Below are 21,331 nucleotides of genomic sequence, written 5' to 3'. Positions count from 1 at the left end.
GAATTTACTACGTAGACCTTTTTAAATATCATAGATATTCTTTCTTTACTCATACTCCATCACTTTCTAAAAAGAATGTAAGTGAGCTTATGAGGCAGAGTTACAGTACATTGAAAATAGAAGATTGAGGCCATAAAAAGCAGGGGTGGATAGATAAAAAGCTCCCTGCTCCATTTGTTTGTGAGCTTCCTGGAAGCCAGAGGGAAGAAGGAGTTAGGAGAGGTGTCCTGGTTCTTGCGATCATCTTGGTAACACTGGCTTGGAGATCACCTCCCATGGAAGAGTTTAGCTGCCCTGGCCCGTTCCAAATCGCAGAGGACGGCAGCTTCCCACCTCCCCCGGGAAGGATGTCCTTCCTAAGGGAAAAAGAGGTCAGCAAGAGCTCCTAGGTTCACCTTGAATGGCCTGGACCCGACTGTCGACAGTGGCACAGGACCATGTCATGACCCTGTGATGTGACCAGAGGCTCCCCCGTTGGTTTCAGGTTACCGGATGCGCTTAGGGTCCAGCACGGACAAAAAGGATTCGGGCCGCCTGCACGTGGACTTTGCCCAGGCACGGGACGACTTCTACGAGTGGGAGTGCAAGCAGCGGATGCGCGCCCGCGAGGAGCGGCACCGGCGCAAGCTGGAGGAGGACCGCCTGCGGCCGCCCTCGCCACCGCCCATCATGCACTACTCGGAGCACGAGGCCGCCCTGCTGGCCGAGAAGCTCAAAGGTAGGAGCCTGGCGCTGGCTTCCTCTGCGTCCGCGCCGGCCAGCGCCCTCCCCAGGCGCCGAGGCCCTGGGCGTCTCTCCTGGCCCTTTGCATCCTGATCTCATAGAGCTGGTGTCACCCACTCGGGCTTCTTCATGCTCCCGGGACAGAACCCGGCCCCCACCTGGCCCTCGCCCCTGAGTTCTCCCTGATCGGGTGCGTTCATCACTCACAAAATTCATGCAAAGACGGGCAGGAGAGCTGTACTAACTGCAAAGCAGGCTGCCAGGTTCCCACCCGTGTTGAATGGGCCTGTGTCTCCTCCTGCGGGGCCGGGTGGTCCCAGGGCTCCTGCTGATCTGTAGGGTCTGCACCTCCACTGGGCTCTTAACCAAGCTTCCCCAAAGGCTCATCAGGCTGGGGGCACATGCAGGACAGAAGAGAAATGTAGAAGAGGGCCCCTCTGTCTTCAGAGCCGCGGTGGAAGGGACCCTGCTAACAGCTGCAGAAGAATGAGGTTTAGAAGTGAGAGCGTTTCATTTCTTTGATTGTTTGCTGTGCTCATCTCCCGGGTTTGAGACCCTGGGAGAGACAGACGGAGGCTTTAGTACCTGCCGCAGTGAACCACAGATAATTGGGGAGGGTCCAGATTTTGAAGGTAGGAGGACATGTGTGTGAGTTCTGTTTCCTTCTGGATCAGAGTTGCGGTCAACCCCTCCTCTGTTATCGGGCATGTCAGGTTTTAAAGAGAGGACACAGGTTGTGGTCGCTGGCCACACACGGATGTCTCCAAGGAAACAATGCCCTGTGACAAAGCCAGTGACACTCCATCGGTATGTGAGCAGCTGGGGAACTCGGGGACATGCATGCGTGATGTTGAGGAAGGTGTCAAGAAAGCTTTCACAGAGGAGGCAGAGCTTGAACCTTGCAAGAGAAACAAGAATTTCTTACCCCCTCCAGGAGAATAAAGGGCCCAAAGACATTCTTGTCGGAAGCGGGAGCCCTAGGAATAAAGACGCCAGGAAGCAGATGGGGAATTGGGCACAGAAGGAGAGAGGCACATTGCCTCCTCTGGAACGTGAGAGCCGCTTGGAAGTTCACAGGAGTGAAGGTGACGCTGGGAACCCAGTGTGGGGCCAGACGGGGGAGCCCCGAGGGCTGCCACTGGATCTGGGTTTTACTCCATCAACAGTGCAGAAGTCATGAAGGCCTCTTAGGAGAGGAGAGACATGATTTATCCTTGGGAGTGTTTTAGAGCCTAGCTGGCGGTGTTCAAAGTGGATTGTGTGTTTTCACTAAAGGAAGCTTGAAAAGCTGCCCCAGACCTATTTTCGGAAGATAAAAAGTTGACATTCTATTTTTTTTTAAGAATTAAAAAAAGTCATTTATTTATTTATTCATTTATCTTTGGCTTCCCTGAGTCTTTGTCGCCGCGTGTGGGCTTTCTCTGGTTGCGGTGAGGGGTCGCTACTCTGCACTTGCTGGGCGCAGGCTTCTCATTGCTGTGGTTGCCCTGGTTGCAGAGCTCAGGCTCTAGGGCGGGCTTAGTTGCCCCACAACCTGTAGAATCTTTCCAGATCAGAGATTGAACCCGCATCCTTTGCATTGACAGGTAGATTCTTAACCACTGGGCCACCAAGGAAGTCCTAAAAAAGAATTAAAAAAAAAAAAAGACTTCTGCTTCTAGTCTTCATCCTCTCCTTTGGCCTTGGGGACCCTTAATCAGATGTAATTGCCACTGAAATGCCCCTCTGAAACTGTGGACTTGGAAAATTTTTTGAAAAATGCACCTTGTGAGAGCTGTGAGTTGAGTTTATTCGGTGTCTTACTGAGGACTACAGCTCAGAAGACAGCCTCTCAAGATGGCTCTGAGGAGCTTTTCCAGAGTTACAGGTAAAAGAGGAAGCATATGCATGATTTTGGGGAAGGGGCTACCTGCCACCAAGCAGGCATCTCAGTAGAAGGTTGTTGCTCATCACGAGGAACAGACATCTTGGTAAACAGTTTTAGTACTTTTCTCTGTGAGGGACAAGGCAAGAATCTGGGCTCATGAAACTTCCTCCCCCAAATATCTGCCTATCTGGAGGTCCATTCTGCTGGTTTTCCCAGAGCACAGAGTGCCACATGCCTAATCCCTCCTCTGAATTCCTTTCAGGCTATGTTGAAAGCCAGCAGCTGCAGTGGCCAATGACTTAGTCCTCGTGGAACCTTCTTTAGTTGACATAACTGTGGAGTCCCTCTTAGCAATGCCCCTTGGCACGTACTCTGCCTCTCTACAAAGGCGAGCCCTGCCATCATGAATACATAGGCTGTGGCTGTCCCTTTAATAAAAAGCATATAACATGCAAATGTAGACACCCTCTCACTTTTCTGTTCAGACCAGAATCTGTAAGGAGTGGGCCGAGTGAGAAAGAACACCCTTCTCAAGCAGGAATGTTGATCTCGGAACAAATAATTTTTCCTTCACTCTCCAGCACATTGTCTTCCTGTAGCTCAGACAAGTGAAGAATCTGCCTGCCACACAGGAGATCTGGGTTTGATCCCTGGGTCAGGAAGATCCCCTGGAGAAGGGAATGGCAACCCACTCCAGTATTCTTGCCTGGAGAATCCCATGGACAGAAGAGCCTGGCGGGCTACAGTCATGGGGTCTCAGAGCTGGACATGACTGAGCAACTAACACTACTGTCTCTAGCACGTTGTGTAGTTTCAGCTAAATGTACTACATCAGCTCTACCACTTTCGATCGTGTCCACACCAGGAAGTGACAGAAACGTGCACCCTGGTGCTGTAACCCATGGAGGAGTTTCAGGAAAGCTCAGCATCTGCATTAATGTTCTTTTTAAGAAGCCAGCACCAGAGTGTCTGCACGTACAAGCCACACAGCGTGGCCTTTCCTGTAAGAGGATAGCAGACTGGGGTATCCGTTTGGTAAAGTCATTTACAAACCCTGCCATTTCAAAAATATATATTTATATAGAAGGGCATAATATGCAGAATTTAGAAGCAGCACCTTTGCCAAGTACTGTGTGATCCCTTGAGGAGAGAACAGATTGGAAATTTTAATAGATGGCAGTTACAGTAGAATGAACTAGCCTGGGCAACATCTTAGGCAACAGTCAGGTAGCATCAAGCTTGACAGTTTCAGCCAGAGCACAGAGTTTGGAGCATAAACAGCATAGCATTTAATTGCTTAGGAAATTGTCTGCCTCAGAGAGGAAATCCACTCCATGCTCCTTCTAACACTGCAAAGCCAGACAGGAGGAGCCAAGGAAACTGTTTCCCTGAAGATGATTTTCCTTGATAAGGGGATATAAAATGCCATCAAGACCTCAGGTAAAATAAGCCTGGGTCAGAAAGGAAATGGAAATGCAATCTGAAAATACCTAATTGGATTTGATTTTTTTTTTCCTCCCATGAGAAATCTTGCTATCTCAGGTTTATTACAAGCATTTTTTCCCCTCTTTTATATCATACTTGTTTATCCTTACAGTTTTCTTGTGGAAAATCAGCTTTATCCAGCAAAATCTGTACTAGCTGAATCTTTTTTTGAAAAGCTTTTATTTTGTATTGAGGTATAGCAGATCAACAATGTTGTGGTCATTTCAGGTGAATAGCAAAGGGACTCAGCCATACCTATACATGTATCCATTCCCCCCCAGAATTCCCTCCCATCCAGGCTGCCACAGAACAGAGTTCCCAGTGCTCTACACCAGGTCCTTGCTTGTTTTCCATTTTAAACATAGCAGTATGTACATGTCCATCCCAAACTCCCTAACTATCCCTTCCCCTCATCCTTCCCGTCTGGCCAAGTCTTTGTTATGACCCACAAGGCCCTCCATGTCCTGCCCAGTGTTAAAACTATGCTGAATAATAGATGCTCAGTAAGTCATTCCATTTCGCTCTTCCTTCGCTGTTTGGAGCTTGTGAGCGTGTTGCATTTCTGCCCACAACGCCAGGAATGAAAGCATGGGGAGGGCATGGGGACACGCCCTCAGCCATCTTTCATTCACTCCACACGTATCCCTGAACGCTCTACTGGACCCCTGACACTCTTGAAGCCACAAAGCCCCTTTAGTTTCGGTTTACCTGAGTGATCCAGGCCGTTAACAAAGCACTGTTCTGGGATGAGAGGTGGCCAACCTCCTGGCACTCGATAGCCCCGATCTAGTGAGCCCCGGGCCTTCTGAAGTCAGACGAGACATTGAGTTGCAATTGTGTAGTGTCTAAGGCACCAAACGCCCAACGTCTGTTAAGGTTAATGCAGATTCTAAAAAAGAAAATTAGTGGGCACCCCGCGGATTAAATAGACATTGTTCTGAGACGATTCCACTTAATGAAGACTGACTGGAAAGTAACTTCCCACAGATGCAGAGTTTATAGCACGGCTTAGAGAAAGTGAGAAGGGGCTCGATACCAGCATAATTGCGCTTTATTGGAGACGGTAGCACCCAGCAGACGAGATAATGAATTTCTGCCTTTCTAAGACAGACCATCCACCCTGGGAGGAGCCTTGTGTTTGGACTGTGGAAGGAAGAGATTGATTGGACAGTGAGGAGAGATGATTTCCTGATTCATGGGGGGATTTCTCCTGGCAAGAGCGTTTCTAAGTTTTTGTGTACTTTTCCCCCTTTTAGAAAATTTCGCATTATCTTTCACCATGTGATGAAAGGAATGTTTTCTCTCGGCCTCAGGTGAAGTTTTGACAAAGCTTTGCAAGCAGTGTCCTTGGGACTCCCTGATGTGTTATCCAGGATACAATTTTCCTGGGATCAACATTCCCAATTTCCAAGGACTTGTCTCATTTGCATACGGAATGGCCCCCGAAACAGCCTACCAGAGGGAGAAAGGGTGGAAGAGGTTGCCAGCGTCTTACTGAGATTGTCATCAACATTTGTGGTTCTAAGAAAGAAAGAATCAATAATGCTATGAGCCAAGTGGAAATCCCATTAGCTGAAAGCCAGACTTCCTTCTTAGGGCATAGGAGATGTGAAGCATGGGAGCCTGTTTGAGAATCACTTCTTTGACATTACTGACCTTCACAGAGGTGAGATGGGCCATCACATGAAAATTCACATTTTGCCTGATCCAAAAGCAGGAATAATCAGTGCACGTTCATGTGCTAAATCTGAGAGATTGTGTGTGTGTGTGTGTGTGTGTGTGTTTATGAGGGAGAGAGTGAGCTTGTAGGGTAGGGTGGTTATTGTTATTTAGTCACTAAACGGTGGCCGACTCTTTGTGACCCCATGAACTATGGCCTGCCAGGCTCCTCTGTCCATGGAATTCTCCAAGCAAGAATACTGGAGTGGGTTGCCATGTCCCTCCTCCAAGGGATCGTCTGAACCCAGGGATCAAACCTGCGTCTCCCGCATTGCAGACAGATTCTTTACCGCTGAGCCACCAGGGTGCTAGGTAGGGTAGGGGGGAAATATTAATCATTTCTGTAGCCTTTCATGCTATCTGTGATCTGAAGGGTAGGTGAGGTGCCACCCCTTCTGATGGTTAATTGAGCAGCCAGAGATGGAGCTTTGTTTTGGGATGTCCATGTTTTAGGAACACATAGTACAATTTTGGCGATGTTGTAGTGCCAGCCTGAAATTGCCATTCTGCCTGGATCAATATGTACACTGTAAGTTATTTCTACCTATCAAGCCAGAAACCAGGGACAATTTTATAGACACATCATTCAGTATGTTTGTGTGTGTGTGTGTGTCCATCCCCATTTCTTTGAAAAGCGTTGTAGAATGTCTTACTTTTTTCCTCTCATTCATGAGACATTTTGTTCAAATGTGAACTCTCCCTTCCTATCATTCCTTTCTGGACCCGCCAGAAATCAGGTTCCACTAATGCATTTCAATTTTCATATTCAGGGTTCATTGTCTCGGCTCTTGTCCTGCCTATGTATATAATTTATTTATTTTAATTGAAGGATGAGTACAGTATTGTGATGGCTTTTGCCATACATCGGTGTGAATCGGCCAGAGGCCCATCCTGAACCCACCCTCCCTCCCCACCCCATCTCTCTGGGTGGTCCCAGAGCCCCGGCTTTGGATGCCTTGCTTCATGCATCGAACATGCACTGGTTGTCTGCTTTGCATATGGTAATGTACATATTTCAGTGCTGTTCTCTGAAGTCATCCTGCCCTTGCCTTCTGAAGTTCAGGGCCAGATCTCCTCTGCCCACAAAGAGGGAGAAGAAACTGCTTACCAGTTTGATTCCTTTTCCTCTTCATTGCCTGTACATCCATTTCATTAAAGTCACCGAGTGCCCACCTGTTGGGTCCTGGGCTCTATGCCCTGCCTGGGGTTGCAGATATGACCATCGCATGGGTCCTGCCTTCGAGGAGCTTGCAGTCAGTGCTTGCTCAAGGATGCTGTGACAATGGAATCATGACTGTCTTACAAATATGAAATGAACATGTGTCAGCGATTTAAGTCATTAATTAATGAGAGAATGAGTAAGATGTTAAAACTGGTTCAAAAGAGTTTGCTTTGTAAAGACTTATATTTTCTTTTGGACAAAAATTCATTTACATTATTACAGAGAAGAATTATTTGCATTATCAGTTTTCACAATTTATGTTGTGTCGCTAAAGCATGGTAAAATAGCCTAGTCAATGACAGTTGGAGATTCACACCACTGTAAAATCAGAAAATCCCAGAGGGTCCTTGAGTCCGGCATTCCATCAAAAGAATCTGCTGCCCTCTCAGTGCCCATTTCCAAGACTTTGGCTTATTTTTCACATTCTTTTTCTGGCATAAGGATGACTGATGTTTAAGCTGCTGTTCTTTAAGTGGGAGTAGAGGATTTGCGGACAGAGATTCACAAATCTCGCGGGAATCACATGAAGGCCTTTCAGTATTCTCCACTCTCTCAGATGCCCTTTTCCATTTCTGGTTTTCATGATCTTTTTTAAGTTAGGTAAGCTCCTAACCAGTTTCCCTGGTTTTTCTTGAGTGATTTCTTCCAGGTCTTCTCTAGTTTCAATGTGCATATGAAACACTTGGATGAGGATACAGATTCTGAGTCAGGAGGCCTGAGTAAGGGTGAGACTGTATTTTCAGCAAGCCCCAGAATGAGACTCATGCTTATGGTCTTTGAATAGGAAAGATGTATCCCATATCTGAGTGTCCCAGGTGACGCTAGTGGTAAAGAACCCTCCTGCCAGTGCAGGAAACAGCTGATCCCTGGTTCTGAAAGATTCTCCTTGAGGAGGACATGGCAACCCATTCCAGTATTATTGTCTAGAGAATCCCATGGATAGAGGAGCCTGGTGGGCTATAGTCCACAGGGTCACAAAGAGTCAGACATAGCTGAAGCAACTTAGAATGCATGCATGTATCCCATATGCAATTTTTAAAATGCCTACTGAGTGCCTCATGCTGAATAAACATGAGAAAGGGGGATAGGGAGAGAGGCTGACAAATTCTGAAGTAACGAGAAATAAAATGAACTGGGTATGGATTCAGGTAGTGACACTGAAGTGTGACCATCATTATAATATTCTTTAGTCCTCACAAAGCTAAATCATTCCCTTCCCAGAATTAAAAAGCTAAATACAAGGTTAAATGCAAAGGTTATTACTTTTCCAGAATTTAAAAAAAAACTTTCAAAAGATTTTTAAGTCATTGGATAAGCTGGTTAGCATATTACTGTGGAAGACTTCTGTGTAATTTTCTAAGATCACTCTTAACTTTCATTGCTAATGGAAATAACCTCAGAGGCCTGAGGGATAAAAGGACCAGCCAGCCTAAGTGCCATGAGAACATTTATCTCTGGTGGACAACGTGAAAATACTCTTCAACATGAAATTAAAATGTTTATTATCAACTCTTGACCATTGGACTTGCTGTAACTTTCCAGTACTAATGCACTGCAAAATCTATTAGACATAGAGTGTAATGAAATAAACTACAAAGGGAAAAACTCAGAGTGAACAGAAGGTTGAAATATGTCTTGGAAATTTTCTTCTCATCCTGACCCTCAGAGCTTGGAAGGCCAGTTGGTACATGAACCAACAATTACTATACAGAATGACTAATATTTTAATAGCAGGATATGTAAGGAATTGTGGAAACATTAGCAAAGGGATCCTTGATTCATGTTAGGGTTACAGAAAAGCTTCCTTTATGAAAGGCACTTAGGCTGACTCTTGAGGGAGGCAGATCAGTTAGCTGGGTTGACCAGGATCTGCAGGGACCCTAGGATGAGTGCACAGCAGATGCAGAATAAGGGAGGCAAGGGCAGGGTGCTTAACTCATTATTAACTGTTTTTTTTTTTTGCAGAAACTAATATCTGAGGCTGGCTATTTTTATTTTGACCAGCCAAAAAATAATTCTGTTGTTTTATTAACACTTGCCAGTTATTATATGCAGTAGTTACACCTGGCACACCTGTGTAAAGTCTTCTAATTTTCATGAAACGTTGTCTACAATCCACTCTTCTGTAGAAGCAAAGGAACAGTCTCCAGCACTGTGACTTTCATTTTCACTTTCTGTGTCAGAATCAATCACTAAGGTTTTTTGTCTTTTTGTTGTTCTAATATTCACATTGTCTGAATCAGAACTATATTCTGAAGAACTGGCATCTTCTGAAACACTAGTATATACGTCACTCGGACAATCAAGGTATCTGCATAAGATTCACCGAAAAATTCTTTTTCATTAAAAGTTTCGCAATGTGTCATTTTTGAAAATTTTTACACTTATAATACACACAAGGCTGGAACAGAAACCTAATGGAGCAAAATGTGAAAGATAAACAGTCATAATTTGTACAATGAACACTTGATCAATTTTAAGCTCTAACAACCTCGCCTGATGATGTTCATTGTATCACTCTCTGAAAACGTATTGATAAGTCTCCAGTCAATACTGAGGTAACAAAAGAGATATTAATATATCTCTGGTCAAAACTGTGTTAACAAAGAGGAGCATGACAAAGGAACAGCAAATGGATTGAAAGGGGAAATGCCAATCAAGGGAGGCCATGGAAAAAATGATTGCAGTAATCCAGGTGTGACATTGCGAGGTCCCTGATTAGGAAACATTGGGGAATTTTTAGTGAGCAAGTAAATGGTCTATGTGAAAGTGAAAGACACTTAGTTGTGTCTGACTCTTTGCAACCCCGTGGGCAGTAGCCTGCCAGGCTCCTCTGTCATGGAATTCTCCAGGCAAGAACACTGGAGTGGGTTGCCATTCCCTTCTCCAGGGGATCTTCCTGACCCAGGGATTGAACCCAGGTCTTGTGCATTGCAGGCAGATTCTTTACGGTCTTATCCACTAGGGAAGACCAGATGGTCCATAGTCGCTCCATAATGTGAAAACCTTCCCGGTTCTTAGTGCAAAGAAGGTGTGTTCGCCCATTCTGTTTTCTAAAGGGCACTAGTGTTCAGAGTTAAGTCCAAGCATGTTCACGAAAAGTATTTGGAATTTTTCTAATTGCATCTTGGATGTGATTTTTATGAGCCGTTTTAATTTCTTTCCACATGAATAGCTTTAGTAGCGCTGCAATCTATGTCCTGTTTAAATTAGTTTATATTGTTTTCTGTTTTCTTAGTGATCTTTCCCTTGAAGGCAGAATTGAATTTTCATTTGGATATTGAAAATGACCACTCCCAACACACTCATGTAGCCATTCAGAAGGAGCTGCCAACTTAGTCTTAATTAATATAAATTCACTTCTTGCATGGCAACAAATATTGACTAGACTTAACCAATCACATGTTAACGAATGTTTTCATGGTTGATTTAAATGTAGTGCATCAGTCATCCATGAGCCTGCCGCAGAAAGTTCAGAAATGATGAAACTGGACGTTTTCAAAACTATATACTAAGCCATATGTACATATGTATATGATATATACAATATATCATGTGTATTTTATTTTATTCATATATAGTGAGAAAATGGAATCTGCCTACTATTACTTGTTATGATATTAGCAAGTCTCTTGCCTACTTACTTTTTCACTGCTTTTTCATTGTGTATTTTAAATTGCTTAATCCTAAAATTGCTCTCTCTCTCTGAAAACTATATATTAACTATAATCCACTGGTGAACTTACGCTTTAGGTCTAAGAGTGAAGAACAATAAAACTTGGCTTTTAGATCATTTGAGCAAACATCTGTTTTTAAAATATAAGTGTGTTCTTCCTGGCACTAAGTTAGGGTATTTATGATCTGTGTAACCACAGGTAAGAGAAGAAAAACCATGCCCATTCATGGGTGAAAGGAAGATGGGACCCCATTGTTTATGCATGCTCACTCTCTCTCGTTCTCTCGCTCGCTCTCTCTCTCTCTCTCTCTCTCTCTCTCTCTCTCTCGCTCGCTCGCTCGCTCTCTCGGAAGCCCCATAACAGAAACGTTTAGGAATTTTCTTTGTGTTACACCGAGATGAAAAAGTCACAGCAAAAGGGGAAAATGGTCCATGAAGTCAAGAGTTCCCTTTTCTGTTGTTATCTTTTAAGAAATGTGAGGGGAGGGGCGCTAAAAAGGATTTCTTACAGGCGTCAGGTAGATTTCTGCTGTCTTTTCGGAGGCCCATTCTCCTAACACATAGGCAGGGAGAGAGGCAGGGAGTGGGAGGGAGGCGGAGTTTATTCTGACTGTAAGTGTCGCAGTGGGGCTCCCACAAGCATCAGGCTAAATTATGGGCCTCTCCTCGGGCTGAACAGGGTGTTAAGTTGTGTGATGACTCTGTACTAGCTTGCTCTGGTCCATGAAATGAGATAAGAAACTCATGCAGCTGGAGTTCACTGAGGGTTGAACTCAGACTGAAATCCCAGAGTTAAAACTGTGGGCCAGCCGTGACACTGAACACGTGCACACGCTAGCTCAGTGGCAGGTTGAAACTGGCGAGGAAACTTGAGTCCTTCCTGTGCAGGCTGCCCCGTGGGCCTCCCTCAGGCCAGTTATCTCCTCGGATCAAAGCGTGAGGGCCCCGGGGGCAGGTTTGCTCAGGAATAAAGCTCTGATCCCCAAGCCCAGATGGGCACCACCTGGGCAGGAGAGGACTGGAGATGGTGGCCCATCAGCAGCACAATTTCCAGCCTGGAGAAAGCAGAACCCGCTCCACAGGCACGGATCAGGCTAGCCTGCCTGTGTACATTGCACATACTTGTGGGGCAAGCAGCAGCCACAGCCGTGAAGTCGTGTCTGAGTCTGGGAGGGGATGCCTGGGAGAAAAGAGATTAAGGGGTTTTTTTTCTAGTGCTCTGCAAAACTCAGAAGTGAAAGTGAAGACGCTCAGTCATGTCCGACTCTTAGTGACCCCATGGACTGCAGCCTACAAGGCTCCTCCATCCATGGGATTTTCCAGGCAAGAGTACTAGAGTGGGTTGCCATTTCCTTCTTCAGGGGATTTTCCCAACCCAGGGATTGAACCCAGGTCTCCCACATGGGAGGCAGACTCTTTAACCTCTAAGCCACCAGGGGAGCCTAAAACTCAGAAAGCACTGTGAATATGCAGGCTTCTTATGGGGTGTAAAATACTAACAGTGGTTGATTAGAAAACATCTGGGTAGTAAAATAAAATAAGATTCCTTTACTAAACAGGAATCACCCTCTATCTGTTCATCTGGAGTGTGTGTGCATATATGTATGTATGTATGTATGTATGTGTGTGTGTGAATTTGGATGTGTGTGTATGTATATATGACCAAATATAATATATAAATAATACACACACATACACAGTGTATAAGGATGTCTCTGGTGTTCCTCTAATAAAGGGAACATAGTAACCGCTCTGTATTTGTCAAATAAATAAGTATCTGAATCTTTTAGTCTTAATTTTCCTCCTGATTTTTAGAACCCAGACTCTACTCAATTTACTTGGAAAATGTAGGATATTTTTGTTTTCTTTATTTTTACAATAATTCTTATTGAAGTATAATTAATTTATAATGTGTTCGCTTCTAGGATATTTTTCATAAATTATGTTTTTAGAGGGTAGAAAAATACAAAAATGAAAGACTTCTCAAGTTTAGACAACCCCAGTACTTGCAGCAGTAGGACTGATTTATGCTGTAATAACTGACATACAACTTCCGGTTCCAATTAATCACCTCCAAACTTGCTTTTTTCCCACCTCTAAGCCATACAACAGAGATCTGCTCCAGTAACTGTTTGCAAACAGGCAAGTCTATTTGCTTTCTTTTGAAATGAACTTTATCACTTACTTACAGGTAGAACCTCCTGTCCCCTACCCCAAGCCCCTTACTCCTAAATCAAATACAAATGGATTTCTAGCAGCCTTGCCCAACACACACACTGACCCCCACACCCTCCAGGAACAGGTCCTCTTTTGTTGAAAGCATGGAAATGGTCTAGTTTTCACCATAATCAAATACGTTATAGTAAACCTAAAGTGAAATTGGTTTTGAACTGCAGCAGAACAAGAATTGACCTATTGCTACTACCACCTTGGGAACAATATCTTACATCATGACTAGTTTTAAAAGTAATTTCACCCGTCACCCACATCCTGACCATAACTCAGCAGATTCTAAGTCAGAAAACTGATATTGCTGTATGCCGTTACCAATAAAAGAATAAGGAAATGAACTGGAGGCCAAATAGGTAACGTGTTTTGAGCCAGTCTTGAGAAAGAGAAATCTGGGTTTGGTGGAAGAATGCAGTTGTGTCATATTTCAAAGGATCCCCAGAACAGATCTTCTAAAACTGAGCTCACCAAGTTTGTAGTATGAGGGTAAGCCACTCTTTGTTTCTTGGGGGGCTTTGCAATGCGGTGCAGTTAGACGAGGAAAGAGAAGCTAAGTGATGATGGAACCATTAGTTGCAGGAAAGCTCACAAGGTCAAGTTGTGACCATTAGTGGCTCAGAGGGTGAAGAATCTGCCTGCAATGTGGGAGACCCGGCTTAGATCCCTAGGTTGGGAAGATCTCCTAGAGAAGGGAATGGCTACCCACTCCAGTATTCTGGCCTGGAGAATTCCATGAACAGAGGAGCCTGGTGGGCTACAGTCCATGGGGTCTCAAAGAGTCGGACACGACTGAGCGACTAACACAGACTCACATATACACAGGATGGACCGTGCTGTGCCTTTGAAGAGGACCCGAAGTGAAAACCAAGACCTTACCTTGGCGTGATTTGAACTTGGTGGTCTTCCCTTGCAGACGATAGCAAGTTTTCAGAGGCCATCACGGTGCTGCTGTCCTGGATCGAGCGAGGAGAGGTGAACCGGCGGTCCGCAAACCACTTCTACTCCATGGTGCAGTCGGCCAACAGCCACGTGCGCCGGCTGATGAACGAGAAGGCCACCCACGAGCAGGAGATGGAGGAGGCCAAGGAGAATTTCAAAAACGCCTTAACCGGCATCCTCACTCAATGTAAGTAAGACTTCTGGGGGCCATCTCTTTTTGTCGTGACGTTGCCTTTCCTTGTGTACTCATTTTTTTTTCCCATTTGGGGGTAAGTAGTCCCATAGTTTCCCATCTTACTCCATACCGAATGGCCAAACCTCATAACCAGTTTCATGTTCTGTGGCATCTTGGAGGAACACGGACCCCGCCCTGAGAGCTTACTTCTCAAGGTGAGCAACGTTTCTGTAGCCTTTCCGCAGAACACCCCGTCCAGGCCCCAGGGCGGGGTGGACAGATGCTCCCACGCCTGCTGGACCCTCCGCAGTCCATACCACCCCTCAGGGCAGCCACCCTCCCCGTGGGCTGGGTACACAGAACCCACATCCTCCCTGCGCTGACAGTAGACACAGCCCTAGGACACACTGTCACTCGTTATCCTGGGGCTCTGTTTAGGAGGAAGGTCAGACAGACTCCTCCTCAGGATCCTTTTTATGTGAGGTGAGCCTTGGCTGTGAACATGGGCAACTCAGGAGCAGAGATCTTTCTGCGCTATTATTATTATTTTTTGGTCCTTTTCTTCATTGAAAAAGCAAATTGCCTTCACTGCTTAATGCCGGTGATCGTTCCCGTCTAGATCCTATACTGATGAAAGGGTGTAAACAAGGCTTTCTCATAGAACAATGGTTAGGGTAATTACCCAGGGCTCTATTCAAAAAAAGGACGGTTTTTTTGTTTTGTTTTGTTTTGTTTTTTTATGGGCGTGCTCTCTACGTCTGTGGCCGCGTGCATCACAGCTGCTGATGTGCCCTCGCCTGGTAAAAGCCACCTATTGGCACTGTGACAATGCCACGCTCCCTTCCACACCAGGTGCAAGGTCCCACACAGGACGGCGACACATGCAATTTACATACCCATTCTGAGGATAAGTATTATTTTCAATGATACACTATGCCAAAATACCCATCACCTCTTTCATCTGTATAAACTCCAGCAATAATGTGCCTGAAAGGATGGAAAGAGAAAAGGGAGGGAAAACCCAGAAGCCTCGCTGTAAATGTGTTTTATTTGACTTTGTTGTCGAAAGACCATTTTTGCTGCAGCATCAAATAACTCCCAAACGTAAACTCTGATAAGTGACCAGATATCCAGCGTGACACCAACCTAGGACACCTGTCTTTACAGGAACAATAGAACTGGTATATCTCATAGAGGTCACCGTCAGATCACCTTCCCTAGATTCCCTAATGGTGAGCGATGACCTTTTACCCGACTGTGTGTGCCCAGCTGTTCTGAAGTTTGGGTTACTAGAGCTAGGATAAATACACTAATACCCAGACCACCTGTAAAGGAGGGAAACAGAGAATGGATTTAGTAGGTGGAGGAGGGGTAGGGTGGGTTGGTAGCAGAGAGCGGGAAAGGCCACACCAATTCTAATAATACAACCTCTGCAAAGTTGAGGCAAGAAGCCAGCTGCCTGAACAGTAGAATGATCATCGATTACCCTTTGCTTACTAGCATCAGTTTTAAATAAATCCTCATTCCTATGCAGTTTATCATCCCACTGGGAAGGGAAGATTTGATCCTTGACTCTCACAAGAAATATAGGAAGGCGTTAGAATAGGGGAGGGCTTTCGTTTTTTCTGGCAGTATCTTTTGCAAGAAGCCCCTGTTAAAAACAAGCACGCGATCATGTGGCTGAGTGAGCAGGACATGTCCAACCTTACAAAGGTAGAAGCGGGCCAAGGTGTGAAACCACTGAGAGACAGACAGAGAGGTCTAGCACGTGGGGACACAAACACCAGCTTGTTACTCCTGATCAAGGCTGAACCAGATCATGGGACTAAGATCTGCCGACGTGGTGGGCCTCCTGATGCGGACCTGGGGGTTGAGTTTCCGGCCACAGGCAGCACCGAGGACCACAGGCTTCTTCCCATGGAGCCTGTGCCACATCACATGTGGAGAAGCTGGCCGGAATGAGTACAGGTGACCCTCGAGTGACGTACAGGGGTTTGGGGCACAGAGCCTCTGTGTGATGAAAAATCCGAGTGTAGCTTTGCAGCCGGCCCTCCCTGTCCAGGGTTCCATATCCAAGCATGGATGATGCCGTATTGTAGTACAGTATATGTGAGTAGACCTGCATAGCTCAAACCCGTGTTAGTCAAGGGTTCACTGTATTCTGTCTAGGCAAGCAGCTTTACCTTCTCCCTCCCTGAAAAGGAGAGAATGAAGGGCCAGAGCAAGGCCAGGGATTTTGAAAGAAGATCCCGTCTCATGGAAATCATAGGAATGGAGATTACTCTCATAGACACCGCTTAGGCACCTCACCTGTACAATATCAAAAGTTCAGTTCTTGCTTTTGATCTTCAAACCTGCCCCTCTTTGGGTTTTTCCTTCCCATTTTACTAATTCTCAGACTCAGATCCTGTTGAGGACTTTTCACACCCACAATCTCCCACCACCAAAGCCCATCTAGGCTATCGGGAAATCCCGTTGTTTCAGCATTCAGATTGGCCCACTTCGTTTTCATTATAGCCGTTCAAGTGCAGGCTGCCTGAACGATGATGGTGTCCACCTGGGAGTAATAGAAACACCCCATCGAACTTGATGTTAACAAATGGAGAGTTTTCATTTTACAAACAGTGAAACCCAGATTGTTGGCACTGGTTTGGTAGTTGAAGACCGCCAGGCCTGAGGTTTCTGTGACGTTATTAGCTTTCTTAGGTAGTTGTCTAAGAGGGCTGCTGTTTCTCCTGCCATCACTTCTTTTTTACAAGCTGGAATCACAGAAGAAAAAGGAGAGGAGGAAAGAAAGAGGAAAGGGTTGTACCTTTAAAGCAGAAAAGCAAAACTTGCCAAAAAGTCCCCAACAGGCTTCTATTTATGTCTTGTTGTGCAGAAGTATTACATGTAGCCATGCCAAGCTATTTATACAAGGAAAATGGGAAATAGACTCTTGACTGGACCCATTGCCCTCCAGAATAAAACTGGAGTTCAGGTAAGGAAGGAGGGGAGAATGGCTGCAGGCAAACATTTTGCAGTTTCTGCCATGTGTGATTCTTCCCTTTCCACCTTACTCCAGCTCAATCTGTTTTTCACACATCATCTGACATAATTCAGAGCACATCTTCTCCACTGAAATCCCTTGAGTAGATTTCCATTGCACTTAAAATAACATTCATCTTCCCAAGCCTCAAGCTCACTGTGCTTGCCTCTTCTGCGTCAGCTTTTGCTCGACTCACGAGGTGTCATCTCCATTGGCCTTTTTCCTGCTGAGCCCATCAAAGCTACCTCCCATCTCTGAGCCTCTACACATCCGTTCCTTCTGTCTGATGTTCTTGTCCTTGCAGTCTGCAATCTTGCATCCTTCTCATCTTTTCAGTCCTGGATGTAAGGCCATCCTATCAGAGAGGCCTTCCTGATCTCCCCTCTCCTAACAGGCTCACCATTCATATTTTATCAGTCCCTCAGAGCACTTATCCAAATGGGTGCATACTAAGTCACTTCAGTCGTGTCTGACCCTTTGTGACTCCGTGGACTGTAGCCTACCAGGCTCCTCTGTCCATGGGATTCACCAGGTAAGAATACTGGAGTGGGTTGCCATGCCCTCCTCCAGGGGGATATTCATGACCCAGTGATGGAACCTGCATCTCTTACGTCTCCTGTGTCAGCGGTTAGGTTCTTTACCACTAGCACCACCTGGGAAGCCCATCCAAATGGGTATAATTTAATAATTTGTCTGGTTATGATTATTATTATAAGCGCCACAAAGGGAAAGACGTGTCTCGTAGTCACCGATCTATATCAGGGATGTGGAAATATGCAAGAAATATTCCATGGGTGAGTGAGTGAGTGAATGAATGAGTACATTGGAAGGAAGACAGGAAGTAAGCCTGAAACAGTGAGCTAAGACGTTTCCAGGAACCTCCTAGAAGAGCTTGTCAGCCTGTCTGTAGAGTTTTCACCTTGCATGTGTAATCAAACAAATTGAACAAAGAGCTCACCAGCTATGCTTTTGTTGGACATTGCTATATTTTCCCAGACTTGGTTGCAGGCCAGAGGATATAAGGAGAGTTGAGGTAGCAAAATAAACACCAACGTTCACATTGACATCTCCCACTTGTCACTGTCTGACAGCCTGTGCATTCCCCATCTCCCTGAGAGTTTCCTCCTTAACCCTATAATTTGATCTCGGAAGTATTTCGGCAGCCAACAGAGATGGTGAAAAGCCCAGGTGAGCTTGACTGTCCTGAGAGGGCTTCGAGTGAATCCTCAATAGCCAGGACCCTTGAGGGTGACTTGAAGATGGCAGATCCTTTCAATGTGGGCCTCAGCTGGAGTTAAACCTCTGAGATAGAACAGGAGCATTGTACAGCTCACTGAACAACCAGAATTTTCCATTCATTTCTTTGTGCTGTTACAAAGATGACAATTCCCCAGATGCAAAAGGGATCAGATTCTAACATGAAATTCATCATGAAAATGGTAGTGGTAACCTGGCTAACATGGTAGGTATGGTACATTTCCTCCGCCTTTGAATTTTGAAATAGATCTTGTTTCAGGTCTGGTGGAGTTAATGTTTGTCAGTCTCCACCACGTTTTCTGCTTCCCCAGCTGGCTGCAGGCTGAGTTTGGTATCCATAGAGCTGCCTCTAAAGTAATAGCTGCTGAAGTCCACAGCAGTCTTCATACTTGTCAAATTTTCCAAAAGCAGAACAAGTTAAACCCCCCATTTGTCGGCTTTAATATTCCTGGCAGACACCACGAGAATCCCATTTGGCTTTCTCCTTTAGAATTAGATTAAGATTGTAAAGCACTAAGATTCAAGAGTGACATCTCAGCTTTCACTCTGCAAAGTGGCTGGAAATCTGCTGAGTTATTTGGCAGTGTCTTCCTCCCACTTAAAAGATCCCCACAACTGTCCTAGCGTTCCATGGGAGCCTGTCCATTAGAAAGCCAAGTCTCAGGGAGTTGTTCATAGGTAGTTTGGGAGCAGGTCTACTGTTGAGCTAACTTATTACAGTAAGTGGGGTTGGCCTGGCATTGAAGGAGGTATCCACCTAACAACTTCCAGGAAAATTCAGGTACATTACAAAGGTCCAAGTGCAGTAAAAGTGTGGATGCCTATATAGATTTTGTTGAATAGGGAAAGGGAAATTCCATGGAATGTTAGTCCATTAAGCTGGGTTGAATGCGTGTATCTCCTTGCTTTGCTGATCACATTTGTCCTTGTTTTCATATTTGAACAAATAGCATTTGCTCAAAGGGGGAAAGAATCAAGAGCCATGAATAATAATGTAAAGCTGTGATTTATTTCAAGGTCTGCATCAGAGGCCAGCAGTTCCCTTCTAGCTTTGCTGCTATTCAGTTCCTCCAACATTTATTTAACTTCTGACTTTCCTCCTATCTCCGGCCTTCACCCCAGGGTGGGCGATGTAACTATAATCCAATGGGAATTGTTTCCATGTGGGCCCTGGTGCAGAGTGTCAAAGGGCAGCAGCCAAACCCAACCACGAGTTTTGGGAGTACAGCATCCACTCCTATTTTGGATCATTTTCCACCTCTGAATGTGCAGTTTTCAAAGATGTTTAGATGAGAGCCTCCTTTATCCTGCTGGGGCCCCTGGGTCTTTCCCTTCCTTTCAAGGCCAGCTGGATAGATTCTCATTTACTAGATATAAAGAAAGGGAAAAAAAAAACAATTCAGCACAGGTGAATCATCTTATCCTTATGCTATTTTGTTCTCACATCATCCTTTTCTCATCTTTATGTCATCTCTTAACCTGCCCATTGGGCCCAAACTCCTCCTGGTTTCCCAACTGAGGGACTTTCAGGTTTTGATCTTCTTCGCTTTTTAAACATTAATACCTCAGAGGAAACTCCCCATAGGCCTGCCTGCCTGCGTTCAGTTTTTCAGTTACGAGCAAAGCTTGTCATTTCAAAGCTCAGAGAGAAACTGTTTATAAAGTTGAGGAAGCATGTTCTACGGCCCTCAATTATTAATATGCATGCCAAGATGATCAATTGTGCATGCCTTGTTACAACACGCACACACGTCTGATGAAAATTTAAACACTCCGTGATCATGCCACTCTGGGACTTTCCCAGCACACTTCTCGGTGAGAGAGGAGACGGGAAAGCGAGGAAGGTGGGGAAGAGGCAAACAGGAAGCAGATGGTGATGGAGAAGGGCCTGGTGATGCTAAGATGTGCCATCGCGGAGGGCTTCCCTGGTGAGTCAGCGGTAAAGAAGCCGCCTGTCACGCAGGGGAGCTCTGCTCCATGTTATGTGGCAGCCTGAGTGGGAGGGGAGTTTGGGGGAGAATGGATCCATGTGTATATGTGGCTGAGTCCCTTCCCCTTTCAGCTGAAATTGTCACAGCATTCCTAATTGGCTCTGTGCACATGCTTAGTTGCTCAGCTGTGTCTGACTCTTGGAGACCCCTTGGACTGTAGCCCCCCAGGCTCCTCTGTCCGTGGGATTTTCTAGGCAAGAATACTGGAGTGGGTTGCCATGCCCTCCTCCAGGGAATCTCCCCAACCCAGAAATGGAACCCAGGTTTCCCACATTGCAGGTGGAATCTTCACCATATGAGCCACCAGGGAAGCCCAAGAGTACTGGAGTAGGTAGCCTATCCCTTCTCCAGGGGATCTTCCCAACTCAGGAATCAAACCAGGGTCTCCTGCATTGCAGGCGGATTCTTTACTAACTGAGCTACCCAGGAAGCCCCTAACTGGCTCTACCCCAATACAAAATAAAGTTTTGTGGTTTTTTTTTTTTTTTAAGTACATGCCATAAATATTAACGAGCAGAACAGAAAAGTAGAAATTGTTGAGTGTCAGACCTGGAGGGCACTTCAGACGCTTGTCGGCCCAAACCTTCTCATTTTAGAGAAGAGGAAACTGAGGCTCTGCGAGCAGACCTCTTGGGCCCCCACCATTTAGCAGTCTGTGGGCAGCTTAGAAACCAAGACTCTTGGCTTCTCAGACAGTTCACTTTCTTTGTGTGATGTGTGTTTATGAAAGCTGAAAATGATCAGAGAAGGATGTTATAAATAGGAATTTATAGTTTGCAGGTGGGGGTAAAGAAGTGTGCTGGCATCACACCGAATAGAAACGCTGCAACATGGTTAGGAAAGGAAGTCTTTGCCTCTAGCGCAACCCTCTCTCTCACCTCCATGCTTGGACCTCCTCCCTGTCTCCTGTCCGATCAAAATCGAAGCTCCTATCACACCTCCTCTGTGAACTTTTCCTGTCTTTTCTACACATCTCCACCACCCTCTCTCCTCCCTTCTGTGGCGCTTGTTTACTGTCCA

The 21,331-nt window shown here is 45.5% G+C and overlaps 1 protein-coding gene across 6 annotated transcripts in view; it reads left to right on the top strand.

Moving 5' to 3' along the window:
* Window positions 1-21,331, top strand: part of ENOX1 (ecto-NOX disulfide-thiol exchanger 1) — a 658,121-nt gene that overhangs the window by 482,386 nt on the left and 154,404 nt on the right. For all 6 annotated transcript variants that reach the window (XM_027973532.3, XM_060394299.1, XM_042254658.2 and 3 more), the window contains 2 exons: window positions 485-718; window positions 13,835-14,047. In XM_027973532.3, coding sequence (XP_027829333.1) covers window positions 485-718; window positions 13,835-14,047 — 447 coding nt within the window. The remainder of the gene's footprint in view (window positions 1-484; window positions 719-13,834; window positions 14,048-21,331) is intronic.

The sequence above is a fragment of the Ovis aries genome, chromosome 10 (genome assembly GCF_016772045.2).
Source record: "Ovis aries strain OAR_USU_Benz2616 breed Rambouillet chromosome 10, ARS-UI_Ramb_v3.0, whole genome shotgun sequence".
Taxonomy (NCBI): domain Eukaryota; kingdom Metazoa; phylum Chordata; class Mammalia; order Artiodactyla; family Bovidae; genus Ovis; species Ovis aries.
Note: the sequence above shows the minus strand (reverse complement) of the source record. Positions and strands in the feature narration are given on the sequence as shown.